This window comes from Penaeus vannamei, chromosome 21 (genome assembly GCF_042767895.1).
Source record: "Penaeus vannamei isolate JL-2024 chromosome 21, ASM4276789v1, whole genome shotgun sequence".
Lineage (NCBI taxonomy): Eukaryota > Metazoa > Arthropoda > Malacostraca > Decapoda > Penaeidae > Penaeus > Penaeus vannamei.
The window spans coordinates 37710004-37725003 of NC_091569.1; the positions used below are offsets into that span (position 1 = coordinate 37710004).

Genomic DNA, 15000 nt, shown 5'->3' on the forward strand with positions numbered 1-15000 from the left:
GTATGTGGACGTAGAAGCATTAATCCAACTTGCTCTTTTAAGGCTTTACGTAGGCTGATACACAGAGAGTTGCACCTCAAGTAATGTGCCCGCTTACCAGAGAAAAAACGGGATGCTAACTATTGTCATCATTGTTATTGTTATTATAATAAAGATGATAACAATGATGAAGATGATAAAAATGAAAGATAGTAGTAGTAATAGCAATGATTGTATTAATGGTTATGATCAATATTATTACTATTACTATCAGTTATTTGATTACTGGTTACCGCTGTAAATCTATAGGACGGATGCTCCATTTGTAATGGTGAAGGAGTTCTTAGTTTTACTTTATCTATTTCTGTTTTGCTGATTGTAGCTGTTGAATAAGATATGTTACCAGAGTTGTTATTAGACTTTTGAGACAGTCTGAGACTCCTCTGCATAAACAAACAAAAAAAAAAGAATTTCAAGAAATATGGAACTTATTACAGACACTGATTACAATAATCACCAAACCTGATTTTTAGTTTGGGGCTTCTGTTTCTTTGACTCATGTTAGTGAAGGTCCTTCTAATGACAATATTCTCTGTTGTCCATGAGGGGTTGATCATGCATTGTGTATTGTTACCAATTGAAATATCTTCATTTCTCCCTTTCACTGATGAAATAGATGTTTGCAACCAGTTTGTGATTGTGTTCATAGAAAATCAAGACAGTTCAACTACACTCTATGCCAGTTGGAATGATAGACTTTCACACATGAGTCTATTTTGCAGGACTCTCTTGCTTTGAACTCAATCCCCCGGGCATTTTTACTGGTCGATGCTGACCAGGTAGGCAACACCTCCTCCAGGAATGTTCGTAGCAATTGGTGTTGGTGTCAGAGCCTCGTAGGAGAGTCTTACATAGTCAATATGGAAGTTGTTATTCTCTTTTACTTCAATTTTTTTATATGGACATGTAATTATAGTTTTATCAAAGATTGAAAAAAAAGGATTTTATTGTGAAAGACCTGTCTTCCTGAATAGTGCTGTTTTACACCTGTGTAAATTCCACTGTACAGTTGTATTCGTCAGTATAAAGTACAGTATTGCGCTCATCTGAAAATGTACTAACCGGTGTATTACAACACTGGGAGCACCGTATGTTGAAGAAATAGTGAATAACATGGCTGCATTGCTCTTTGCATAGTTTTGTGAAAGTGATGGTAAAAGGGAGAGTTTTTTCAGAATTTAGAGTGAGATATAAGATGTTTGTTATACTAAAAAAAAAGTTCTATACCTAAATATTTTTAAAGGGAGGGATCATATGCTGGAAGATTCAGTAATGCGTGTGTGTAGAATGAAGAAGCAAAGATACTTTGTAACAAAACTGATCATGTCAAAGAAATTCCAAATTATGATTACTATGGTTCCACTTTTGAATGAACTCTCCCAATTTTTCTTTCTTTCTTTTTTTTCTTTACTGCCAATTGTCGCCTTCATAATGCTAGTGCTTTGCATTTTGCTTTATATTAACACACTTGTCCTGGTAACTAAAAGGGTAAGATTAATCATTTTAAGTGATACCAGAAATTAGCTGTAAAAAATGGACATTCACCTAGCAATAAAATATTAATGTAAAACTGTTAAAAGTCACAAGTTTGTGTTTGTAGGAAATTTTTCATTTATACATTTTTTATTTGTTGTAGACAGTATTTCCAGTTAAGAAGAAGCACAGGATATCCCCTGGTTATGTCAGTAATCATTTTTGATTGTCACCTTCATGATGTGATTTTATTTTAGATTTTCATGTGTAAAGAGAAGTATCTTAGGATAGTATCAGAGAGGTGGTGTGTAGAGCCTTCATTGATAGTATACTGTGATGGCTAAGCTTTGAATAGTTTTTTTTTTATCTGTTAGGGTTGTATTTAGTTGATACTTTACATGTATTTAGTATACTCGGCTTAATTTCTCTTTTACATAGAAATAAAATTCAGTGATATTTTGTAGGTACATTACTGTGATTAGCTTTAAGAACTTTTCTTTAGATTAAATAGGAAGAGACAAGCATCTGTAAAGCCATTTAGTAATGTTAGCTGATAAAGAATCATTCCAACAGTGCTGCCAATGACAAGTAGATCAGAATTTCTATATTGTATTGCATATTTGCTAAAACAGAGCATTTACTTATATAACTTGGGCCACACCAATTTTATTTGTTGCTTCTCGGATTTTTCCAGAAAAAAAATGGAGCAATGGGGCGAAAAAAAAGGTTCCAGGTGAAGATATAGGACTTACAGAACATAAGAAATAACAAAATTATTAAAGTTTTTAGTTTTTCATACCACGTTTTATATAATGAATCCTGTCCTTTGATTTAGTAATACAATTCCGAATAAAGAACATGGTTATTAACAGAATTTACATGTGTTGCATTTGCTACGATTATTGTATAATTTTTGTTTTGTATAATGTCAATTCAAAGTTTAGTAAGCCAGTAACATTATAAAAACAAACAACCCGTATCCAAAAAACAAAAACTTGTACAACAGAATTTACTGTCAGGTCCCTTTTCACTGGCATTTTGTTGTCTTCTTTGGCATGCAAACTTTTAGCTTTACAGAGAAGACATCGATCTGCATACATACTGTATAAACTACTCTACAACTAAACTCTAAACTAAACTAAACTTATAGTTTAAAACTTCAAGTTTAGTTAGGTCTGGAGTTTAGAGTGGCGCACACCAGCTCACAACAAAACCTTAGCGCCTTGTGCATTACTATTGAGATTGAGTTATTGAGGTATCATATTTTGAAAGACAAGATGCTTCCTAATTGGTTGTCCTCTAGCATGTGACTACAAAGTTCTCTGAATGGTTTCCGGCTGCATGTGCCTTTGATAGAGTCTATATTTACAGGTTTGCAAAAGCAAAACCTATGGTGGTTTCTTGTCTGTCCTTATTCTTTCTTTATTTATTTTTTTGAATACAAAAAAGTAGTGAATCCAAGAAGCAACAACAAATAAAATTGATGTGGCCTTAGAGTTGAATATCTTGTTTTACTGGTATTATGTTAGCCTTTTAAATGTTTATAGATAATTACTTTCATAAGAAATTTGGCAGCCAAAGGAAGGAAAGGGTACAAGTTGAACTGAAAGAAAATACTGTAAGATCCTCTTCAAACTTTCCATTTTTTTATTAATTATTTGTCTTGGCATGAGATACCAAATAGTAACAGAGAAACTAGAGATGTTTATATGATGTTAAGATAACTCTGCTATGTGCATGAATCATAAACATTGGATAATTTAACAACCTATACATACCATGAAATGGAAATTCTCTCACATTTTTTACTTCCTTCCCTTCTACTTATGACTAATTGCAAAGCATGGCAACTAATCTTGCTTTAAATTTTCCTCTAGGATTGCAAGAAAAATGTTTTAAGAAGTGCACTTAGAGGTCTGCTAAATTGTAAGACTGTTCATGAACAATAATTTTCAAATACTTAGTGACGATTTTTTACTATCTTAGAACAGGCATTTGTAGAAAGAGGAAGACTTCCATTTTACACACTTGGTTTAATGAGTAATGGAAATTCCATAGGGGGCTTATCTCAATTAACCAAAAAATTTCTCTTGTGCATTTTGAGTGATCCTTTCCCATCCTTTTAGAATTTACACACATTTGTTACTTTTTATTGATGAACTTATATCATATACATATCTACACCTTTGCCTACAGATAAGAGATAATGAGAAAAGAACACTGATTCACTAGTAATAATTCCACATTTCTAGCCGGCAGGAGAAGAGGAGACATTGGATTTGCCAGAAATGGAGGAAGCGGAGATTGATGAATCCATCAATGATTCTGCTGATGTTCTGGCAGCTTACCTCGCTGATGGACGGCACAGTGACCGGGAGACTGTTTTCTCAAATGAGTTAGGACTTGCCATTGAGAAATTAAAAGATGGATATACTTTGCAAACATTGTGGGAGGTCATACCTAGCTAATTTGCTATTTTCATTATCATATTTTGTTTTGCTGTCATGTACATGCAAGCTAAAATACGAGATTAATGAATGTGATATGATAATTTTTGACAAAGATATTGTAAGTCATGATGTGGTTTAAAATAGCTCATAACATAAAATACGATTGTATAAGATGTAAAATCAGTAGAATTTATCTATTAACTTCAGATAAATGTTATATATTTTACGTGCCTTTACTCAGAGAAATTTAAAATGTATTATAATGAAAAAATTGTAAATGAAAAATGTGTCACCACAATAAGAGTTTAATATCACTTTTAAAATGCAAAGCAAATAATAAAGCCAACCAAAATATATGGAGAGTCATTGAAAAAAAAAAATCATAACCAGTCAATTTTAAGCTCTCATATTATAAAATATGCTAAAAATCTATTTTACAAAATGGAAAAGTCTTTAGATTCAGGCTTTTATAATTAATTTGGGTATAAAAGCATCTACCAACATTTGGCGGTATATATGCACATACTTTTGAAATATGTTTGGACATATGTATAATTCTGAAAATCCACTGAGTATTAAAATAGATCATAAATGCTGTTGGTTGAGTCCTGATGTTAGAATAGGTACTCCGTTTCATAACATGCAACCAGTGGCATCAACTTTCACTTGGTGTTGTCACTTGCCTTTTGTGATTTGCAAATACTGTATGTAGTTCATGGCTAAGTAAATTGCCAGTATTTTACCATGCTTGTCTTAACAGAGATACACACTCACCTTCACAAAAACGGACAAATAAACAGATAGGATCCCCTCGCTCTCCCTCTCTTCCCCCCCCCCCTTTCTATACTTACTACAACAGAAGCTGGATAAGTCTAACCAGATTCATAGATGAAGTTTTGGTTTTAATTCAGTCTGTAATGTTTCCTTTATTTGAATATACCTTCTCTTATCTGATATGATACCACATTAAATTTTCTCATTCTTTCCCACTTCATCTTCATTATCCACAAGACAATATTCTTCAAAAAAATATATAAAAACAATAAAAAATAAAGCAGACCTAACAAAAACAAAAAAATCACTTGATTCTGAATCAGACATAGCAGCATCAACCATTCACCTACTGTTGTCTGGGTTTCATGCATTTTTTTCAAAGTTGACGAAGGTACACATTAACTCAATGGTCTGAAGAATAAGTTATGGCAAAATAGAAATGGATTGGCTACCACCTTCAATTCTGCAGTTGATGCCTATCGGTTGTCACCCCTTGCTGTGATGATTTATTGGTTGATAATAGTGAAAGGCATTCTCATTTATTGCTTCAATTATTATTTGATATCATATTATTGTAAAATTTATTATCCAGATTGTACCAATATTCCTGTATAAATTATTGTATTGAAATAAAAAAAGTACATGTATTTGCACGTTTCTCTACTGTTATCTTTGTGAATGAACATGTAAATGAAGAGCCACCTATAAGTTCACAATTTTGGTTAGTGTGAGTTGAATATACATTTTATTGAATCAATTTCATCTTTGATTTTTGAGAATGATACTATTTGTATATCTAGATTGCTTTTGTTGTATAAAACATTTATTTTTCCTAGTTGGACCATGGTAATGTATAAAGATCTGCATAGTTATGGTGAAACAGATCTCTTTAATGATGGAAAATCTATGCTGTTTATACAAAATTTAATTATTTGTATGCACTTACTTTACTCATTTCAAATAACAAATTTATTATTGTTTGGAAGTGGAGTAGAAAATAGTATAACCAATATTTATGTGACTACTTTTAGGAAAACAGGAGCAGTCATGAAAACTAATTTGAATAGTATTTTTTGAATTTTCTCCTCTGTCTGTATGTGTAAAGGATCATGCTCATGGTCATAATGGTACAAATACCAGATTATTAGTTCATTCAACATTTCATTTAAAATGCAGAGTATGGAGAGTATGATGAAAATACTATTTTAGATCACACATAACTGAGAGACAACAATAGTTTTGCCTTTTGGAAGGGCTGGTTCATTACTCCAGGACCACTCTACCTATAGCTTAAGGTCAGTAATTTCAATCATTTGCTCTCTAAGGTGACTGAGGTGCCATCACCTTATTCATCACATATTCCATATATCACTTTATATATATATATATATATATATATATATATATATATATATATATATATATATATATATATATATATCACATATCACTTATGCCATCACATATTCATATAATGAATGTTCAATGTTTAATGTTTGAAAGATTACAATAAAATGTGTTAGTTGTCAAAGGTTTGAGAGCATTATAGGAAAGTATAGTAGTGAAAAAGGAAATAGGGGAGCAAGTGAACTAGAGCAGAAATTAGTATAAAGGGGAGGGTTAAGCAGGAAGAGCAATTGAGTGAATTATACTGGGGAAGGGATAGGAAAAATGTTCAAAGAAGAATAAAGATAGCTGTTGAAAAAGTAGGAGAGGAAACCAGGGAGAGGGGAAGGTGTTGTATGTCATAAGATTAGAGGGTGTAATAGGAAAGTATGGTAATGAAAAGGGAAAGGAGGGAAGGGAATGAAGTAGAGCAGTGATTAGTAAATGAAAAAGGTTTAGGAGGTAGAACAAGTAAATGAATTGCACTGTATCTATGACTGGGGAAGGCATAGCAATAATAGGTGATAACAGTAGATATAGTGGTCTTTGTAGTAGGTGATTCGGTATCTCTGGGTTGAGATAAAGGATCAGGAGTAGGTGAAGGGTAGTGTTTGGGGTTCAATAGGGAAGGTGGGGTCTGGAGAAGGGTATTTTGATAAAAGTGATTCACATGTGTATCCAGCAGGGAGTGGGAGGGATAGGGGGAAGGATTTTTTTTTTTTTTTTTTTTGGGGGGGGGGCAGGGGGGTATGGGTGGTTGAGAGGATGAGGTATGTGAAAAAGACTGGGGTTTTGGGGGAGGTTTTGGTTTGGGTGGTTGAGAGGATGAGGTATTTTGGGAAGGGGTAGGGGGAATATAAGGGGATAGATTTACTAAGTGAATTGCAGTGTATATATGACTGGGGAAGGAATAGGGACATTGTTCAAGGAAAAAAGAGGTGGCTGTTGGAGAAGTAGGAGGAGAAGAATCCAGGGGAGGAGAAAGGGGGACTGGGAAGTCGGTGAAGTATCAGGAATGGTTAATGGTTAAAAAGCAAAATAGATGTGCTAGCCATATAAGGTCATACAGCACTATAGGAAAGTATATTAAAGGAGGGGTGAAGGGTGATAGTTGCTATGCGTCAGCTATCTAGAATAATATTGAAAGGTTAAAGATGGGAAAGGGAGTTGCTGTGTGAATGGGCTATGGTGGATCTAGGTAAGGGAATTACATAAGGGTTTCACATGTGTATCCAGGAGGGAGTGGAAATGATAAAGGGGATGGAAGGAGGGAGGATGTGTGTGTAGTTGGAGTTGTGGGGGCTGGGTTGTGTTGGGAGGGAGTAGGAGGAAATGGTGTAGGGGTAATATGAGTAGGAGGATGGATATCAGCAGTAGTTGGAGTTGAGGGGGATGGGTTGTGTTGGGAGGGTGTAGGGGGAATATGAGCAGGAAGAGGATGGATATCAGGAGGATGGATATCAGCAGTAAGTGTAATTGAGGGTGTTAGGTTGTGCTGAGAGGGAATTGGAGGAAAGTGTGTGGAATTTTGTGTCTCAAGGATATTGCTTTATATATCTTTGATTGTTAGTTTCTGCAGTGGAGTTGGTTGGAGAGTTTTGGGAGACAAAGGTTTTCCTATAAGGGAAGGAAGAAGAGACTGGTGTCTGAGGAATAAAGGCAAAAGTAGGTGAAGGTGTGTGCGATAGGGGAAGAAGGGGTGGAATGTTTAGTCTATCTGCTGCGGGTAGTACAGGGAGAGAGAGGGGATGATGTTAGGGCTGTAGTTGAGATTGGAGCTGCAGTTGAGATTGGAGTGTCTGGATTTAGAGTGGCAAAAGAATTTTACTGGGGGAAGTAGAATGTAGTAGAAGTGGAGAAGTAAGCAGGTATAGGGGATTGTGTAGGAACATCTTGAGGTGGAGGGGAAGAGGCAGAGCAAGCACCATTACTAGAGTAGGGAGTATGAGAAAAACCTTGTCGGCCTGCTTCCTGTCTGTCTTCACGTTGGGTGAGACCATTTTTGTATCTGAGAGCTACTACCTCAAACTCAAACTTGTAAGTGGGACAGCCAATATAAAATACATTATGGGGGCCGCCACAGTTAACACATACTGGGCACTTATGAGGTATCAGTCTGTGGAATGGCAGTGTTTGGCAGGAAGTCCAAAGTGCCAGCAGTTTTGACATTGACAGGGAGGTTGGTATGGTCGAACAGGGAGGGATTGTCCACCAATGTAGGTACGGAAAGGAAGGTCATGTGTATGGAAAGTAATTTTGGCAATGTTGGTGGGTTTCTTTTGATAACCTCAAGGAGGAATGGAGTAGCAGTGTTCTAATATCAGATCACTGTTTTTGAGGCTGCCAAGTAAATATTCTCCACTATCTTACTAATCGATATCCATAGGGCAGCTTGCTGGGGAGATAGACACAGTTCCAGTACAAGAGTTGGATGAGGTTCTGCAGGAATTGGGTTGCCAGGGAGATCAGTTAGATTTGATAATGCTATAGCTTCAGTTTCAGATGTTACTGTTACGAGACGGGAATGATCGGGTTGGGTACAGAAAGGGATTCTGCCCACTTTTGGAGGCATTGTTGAAAGAGAAGATTGTTGCCTGAGTAAGGAGCTGTAGGGAGGATCACAAAAAATCCATCCCATTTAGCTGGGCTAAATAGAGTATTTAAGATATTTGTAGGGTTGGTAGAAGGACAAGGACGTTGAGGAAGTTGGAAGAGTAGGAATGTCTTCTGGAGATTGAGTCTCGACTGGGGTGGATAATGCACAAGTAGGCATTGATGAGTGGGTAGTAGCAAGTGTTTAGAGTCGTGGTCAAAGACGAGTCTGGTGTTGGAGAGCCGTGAGAGTCTGAATTGGTGGGGCTATTTGATAAAGGGGCAAGCCTCATTACCTCTAATAGGGGTTTTACATCATTACTGGCCATGGGAAGCCTTAACTATGTTGGGGAAATAAACAGTCCACCCCTCAGGGTCCCCTTGAGGGGTAAAGGCTAGAAAACAGGGGAATACCGTGCCCATGGTTCCCTCAGGCCATTCAGGACTGGCACAAAGTCAGCCTTTCATCCTTTCAGCATGGTTCTTACACCTTAGGAAGTAGATAGTAGAAGGGGTTGGAGAAAGAACAGAAACAAAACAGCAAGAGGGTGAAAAGGCCATGCACAATTGGTTGAATCGAGGGCTGAGGCCCTAGGCAGGGGAGATCCCTGCATTGGGTCTCAGTCTCCGTCTCCTAAGCCCCACCACGAAACAACGGGCAAGGGATTGGAGGGGGAAGTATCAGGAAGAATGTCTGGAGGAGGACATTGCTGTGATAGAGGGGATTCGTGTGAGTTTTCAAGTGAAAGCGGTAGAGAGGGTAGGGTATGTTGGGAGGGTGTAGGAGGAAGGGGATGGAGAGAACTTGAGGAGGAAGATGGATATCTGCAAATACTTCAAATGTAGGAGGAGGGAGTGGAGTGTTCCTTTGGGTCATCTTCAGGAAGTGTTGGATGTCTTCCAAGAGTTTCTGGAGGGGAGCTGGGTAAAGAGGACTGAGAAACAAAGGTTCTCTTATGAGGAGGAGAAGAGGAAATAGATATCTGAGGAACAGAAGAGGGAGGTGTAGGAGAGAAGGTAGTAGGAGAGTGTGGAGTGAAACGTTTAGGAACCTTTAGTGAAGGTAATGCTTAAAAGGTTGATAAGTAATGTATAAAAGGCATCTTCTCATTAACACTATCTATGGCTAGATCCTTTACTTGGATAGCTCCAATATGCATTAAATGACCATACAATATTTGTACATGATCCCTCTCCTCACAAAAGTATCATGACCTAAGAAGAATTATTTTTTCGAAACTATAATGATTTAAAGCAGTGGTAGTAAAGTCAATTCATAAGCGGACATATATAACCCTGCCTGCAGGGTGGCGCACACACATCCCATGGCTGTTGTGGACCAAGTAGCAGGGGTGATTGCATGATGACCATTCTTACACTGTCAGCTTTTTTTTTTCTCTCTGATATTAGCAGCATAATTTCTATGGTGAATCTTTTAGGCAATAGCACTTGAAGTGAAGGTAAACCTTGACTTCATTAACCCATCCCCCCAAAAATATAAGCTTTTAGGTGCCTGATGCTCACAAACTACCACATAAGGGAGGCACAAATCGGAAACTGCACCAGCAACCCTAAACAAATGGCTACTAGCCAATTTTTTTTACCCCATGTTAATGGATTGATACAGGTAAAATCCTTATTGCATCACCATGGTGAAATAGCATATTTCAGATTTTTTTCTTTCTTTTTTGATTGATTGATTAAGATCCTACACCTAAGAAGAATCAATTAATTTTATAACTAAACCTAAAGGCCTGTCCACATTAACAAGCATGATTTGCAGGGACCTGTAAAGGTGACATCACAGGCATCAAAACAATGGGGAAACTACATGTTTGCCAAGGAGTATGCCTGCCTATGACATCATCTCTACACATGACCAACAGCTCAATGTACCCAACAGTTATACCCACTTGTGTGGACGGGCCTATTAGTGCCCTTTGAATATCAACCCAATGGATACTTTTGAAATTTTTTGATTTTTTTTTTTTTTTCTTCTGGAAACCCTACTCAATAAAATTTACTGTTTTTGAGCACAATAAGAAACTAAAGGTAGGCCTGATTTTATTTTGTTTATACAATGTTTCATATACAAGATATAATCCACATGAGAAGTTGTCATTTCTAACTAGTTCTAGTGTCCTTAAAATCAAGAAAGAGGTCAAGGATGTAGACCTCCAGCAGTGCTATTCTGGTTATACAGTTTAGTAAAAAATATAGCACTGGTATACTGTAATCCAAAAGAAAAGTCAATTTTTCACATATATCTTACAGTAATGGAATAATTCTGTGTTTTGCAAATGCTGTTTTCCTTAAAAATAAATTTGTTTGTCCACAAAACAGGACTGGCAGCAATATCCATGCGGCCAGACACAGAGCAGGCACTCGACCCAACATTTTACCAATTGTGTTCTTTGCATAAGATTTCCCTGTTGACCTACACTCCCTACGTACAAGGTGTGATAACTTAAGTTCATCTGGGAAGAATTGAACAAACATCTAAATAGTTAGAATATCGTTGTACATAAAAGAATCAATCAAATGCCAAGTTTGGGCTGAGAACTTTTTATGATCACAGGGGAACATATGAAGGTATCAGCACAAATGTAAACATTAAGACCTGTAAATAAATTGTCATATATGTACATTTCAATTCACGAGAGCATGTCAGAACAAACGTACACATCAATACCTGTGGATGTCAATTAAACAAGATAGAACACATGAAAAGATCTATAAACATGTCAGCACATATAAACACATCTAGCCAAGTGAGCATTTCAATACTGCTCTGGTCAAGATATTAATTCATCAGTCCGTGTAACAGATGTGATCATCATATTAGAGTATGTTCACAAAACATATAAAAGTCAGCACCTGCATGTATTCCAATAAATGAAGGCTTGTCAAAATGTGTGAACATAACATATGCCAACATGTGTACATTTCACTGCATGCAAATTGAATGAAAATACATTGTTAAAAAAAGAAAGAAAAAAAAAAAAAGGAACTTGTTTACAGATATGGTTAAAAACAAATTAATATAAACCAATCAGGAAATTGCTTCTTGAAGGGTCTACAATAGCAAAACTTGGCAACAGCATCAGTAGTTTAAAATCATATTTATGTACAAATTACTTCCCGTATCTACAAATTAACTTCAGAGCCTTAATTTGACAATGCCTAATCTAAATGCCATTTACTCAAGGTTTAAAGAAATACAGGCATTTTCAAAATTTCAAAATAGACCTGTATCACAAGAAAGCACACAGTTAAATATTGTATACTTTAAAGAAAATAAGATAAAGAATAGCTGGAAAAAGACATAATGGCATTGATATTCATTCAGACAGCTGGCAGGGAACATGAGAGGAAGGGAGATGAGGGAGAAGGTGAAGGAGAAGGAGAGAGAGAGGAAGAGGAAGAGGAAGAGGGAGGGAGAAGAATAGCAAATATAGGGTATAAAACACATAGGAAGTTCACTAGGCCTCTCAACTCTCTTCACAAATACTACTTCATAAAATCACAAATTAAATATGATTATGGCATTTGAAGGTTTGCATCCCCATTCGAGATTACTCTTACACTATATGAATAAAAAAAGGGCATTCCTGGTATTCACATCATGCATTCATAACTAAAACTTTGAACATTCACTGAAAGTTCAAAGTTTATTCAATCTCACACTAATGCAATAATCTTGAGTTACCAAGTATTACTGTACATCTTGTGTTAGTTATATCGTCAAAGATATAAAATGGCTATCGATAAGAAATAAATATTTAGCATACAAACTTTTACCAGTATGCAAATTTATGAAAATTGGAATTATTTGATAACACACGTTGGACTTTTCATACTTACTAGTACAAGGCTAAGTCATATTTTCTAACTGTCTATCAACTTAAGTGAGGTTTTAAAAATATATATATAATCTATAATAATTCAGAGATCAAAGACAATACCCAGTATGATCTATGGAACTTTAGTTAATTTGTGTTTATTTTGTGCATCTATTCATCAGGAACATCACATTGAAAATTTTAGTTACCTTTTTTTCTGCACTGATGATAAAATACTTTAGATGTCACACTGCTTAACATTATTTTTTGGTGTTATATTCAGTAACACTTCTCACCCTTACTGTAATATTTTTGCATACATTTTACAAAGAAATATTCTTTTAACTCCTCCAAAGTGACTCGTCTCAAGATTCTCTGAGCTTCCTGTTCCCCCTTCCCTTTCACTATTCCCACAAAACTTATCTGAGACCTCTACATCAATTCCATTTCAATTCTTAAATTTTTAGTTCTTGTTTTATTTCCCCAAACTTGTGTTCAAGCTTCAGCATACTTCTGACATGGCATGAGTTCTTTCGAGTCCAACATGAGAAAAATAATACATACTATATATCTTACATCTTTATACAGCTATCTAGACCATGTTATTAATAAATGCCACTATTAAGTTGTTAACTTTATAAGTCTTTCTTCTACTTCTCACTGCTGTATCTTTTTGATATACAAGAAACCTGAATTATTAAAATATTCCAACCACTTTGATTTGGTATGAATAATAGTTTATAATGTTCATATTAAAAACTGGAGTGAATATGGCCTTATATTAAAAAATTCAATCCTTTATAAATACATATGCATGTACATACAGATACACACATTTCCATTAACGAATGTGAGTAGGTGTTGTACATATATGGTTGTTACTCATAAGTGTATGTGTCTGTCTATGTTAATTTTCACATTTTGCATATTTGTATAAATGCGTGTTTTTGTGTGTGTGTACCTGTTCAAGTAAATGTATGTTTCTGTGGATATGCATGTGTACATGTTTGTGTGTGTTTGCGCATGCGGGCATGCATCTGCATGTGCAATTGTATGAACATACAACCACGCACACTCAAGTTATATACACTGATACAAACATTTCTCAAATTAACATATCTGCATTCTGGCTTCTTTAGGAAGCATTGGATCCACTAATACCATGCAGACCACCTAACAGGGAACTTCCACTTAGAAGGCTACTTGGGTGTGATGCGAGACCTGGGATTGAGGAACTACTGGGGATGGTGAGGCCCCCTGGGATGCCATGATTCCCAGGGATAGAAGACCCTCCAGGGAGAGTAATGCTAGGTGGGAGGGTTAAGCCCCCTGGGAGCGTAATACCACCTGGAAGATTAGTGACAGTGCTGTGGTGTCCAATGTTAGAGCTACTAAGGTTCGAAGCACCGGCAGAGTTGCTGCTGCTAGTAGTACTGGAAGAGTGTTTGCTGCTGCTGTGTGATCTGTTTGTACTGCTGCTGCTCTTACTGTCCGCATTGCTTGAAAGATTTAGTCCTTGAGGATGATATGATGGGCTGCCTTCACGTGGTTGTTGCACTACAGTGTATGGGAGGCGTTCGGGATGCTTCCTCTCCATATGGGCATTGTAAGTTTCTTGTCTCACAAACTCTACATTACAAGGGACACATGTGAAAGGCTTATCAACTTTATGAATCATTTCATGTCGCTGCATTTTATCCTTGCGAGTAAATGACTTCCCACAGTGTTGACAGACAAAAGGCCTTTCTCCTGTGTGCACTATAGCATGTCTTGTTAACTTATCTTTCCTTGTGTATGCCTTACCACAAACAATGCATATATACGGACGTTCTCCAGTGTGAATTCTCGTGTGTACCCGAAGTCCTTCCGAACGGAGAAACCCTTGGCCACACGTATCACAATGGAATGGAAAATTATTTGTATGTGTCCGAATGTGATTCTTCAGTTTGTCACCACGTGAGAGAACTTTCCCACAAATATTACAGACCTTTTTAGTGTCCCACCGCTCACCTGAAAGAGACAAAAGTTTTGAAACAACGGTAACCATGTATGGTTTTGTAATTATTTATAGAAATTCTATGGATGCAATTGTGCAGTAGTTTAGACACAATACGTACAAAAGGAAACCAATAAAAAGAAATAAAAAATGAGAAATATTAACAAAAAAAAAAAAGACTGTGTTCAAGCTTCCCTATCAACTTTATCATGGTGTATGATAAAATCCACTAAAATATATTTACAGAATTTACATTTAAAACATTACAAATAAGTTGTTTAAAAAGTGAGATTATCAAAATTTACACAGATGTAATTTCACTGACAAATAGCACCAATATAATAAGACAAATCTATTATATATATATTGAATGTTAAAGAATCAAACAGTTGTATAAAACAAGATAGACACAGGAATAAAAATAATGAAGATTCAATTGACTGGAATG

General features: G+C 36.1%; 2 protein-coding genes across 5 annotated transcripts in view; one reads left to right on the forward strand and one right to left on the reverse strand.

The window, feature by feature from the left end:
* Positions 1-5305, forward strand: part of BBS5 (Bardet-Biedl syndrome 5 protein) — an 8638-nt gene extending 3333 nt beyond the window's left edge. The window contains exons 8-9 of one of the 2 annotated variants that reach the window (XM_070136142.1): positions 762-818; positions 3765-5305. In XM_070136142.1, coding sequence (XP_069992243.1) covers positions 762-818; positions 3765-3980 — 273 coding nt within the window. In that variant the 3' untranslated portion in view covers positions 3981-5305. The remainder of the gene's footprint in view (positions 1-761; positions 819-3764) is intronic. The other variant, XM_027355883.2, reaches the window with a different exon arrangement.
* Positions 5306-10765: 5460 nt separating this feature from the next.
* LOC113804959 (endothelial zinc finger protein induced by tumor necrosis factor alpha) overlaps positions 10766-15000 on the reverse strand; it is an 18612-nt gene continuing 14377 nt past the window's right edge. For all 3 annotated transcript variants that reach the window (XM_027355880.2, XM_027355882.2, XM_027355881.2), the window contains exon 4: positions 10766-14566. In XM_027355880.2, the coding sequence (XP_027211681.1) occupies positions 13692-14566 (875 nt within the window). In that variant the 3' untranslated portion in view covers positions 10766-13691. The remainder of the gene's footprint in view (positions 14567-15000) is intronic.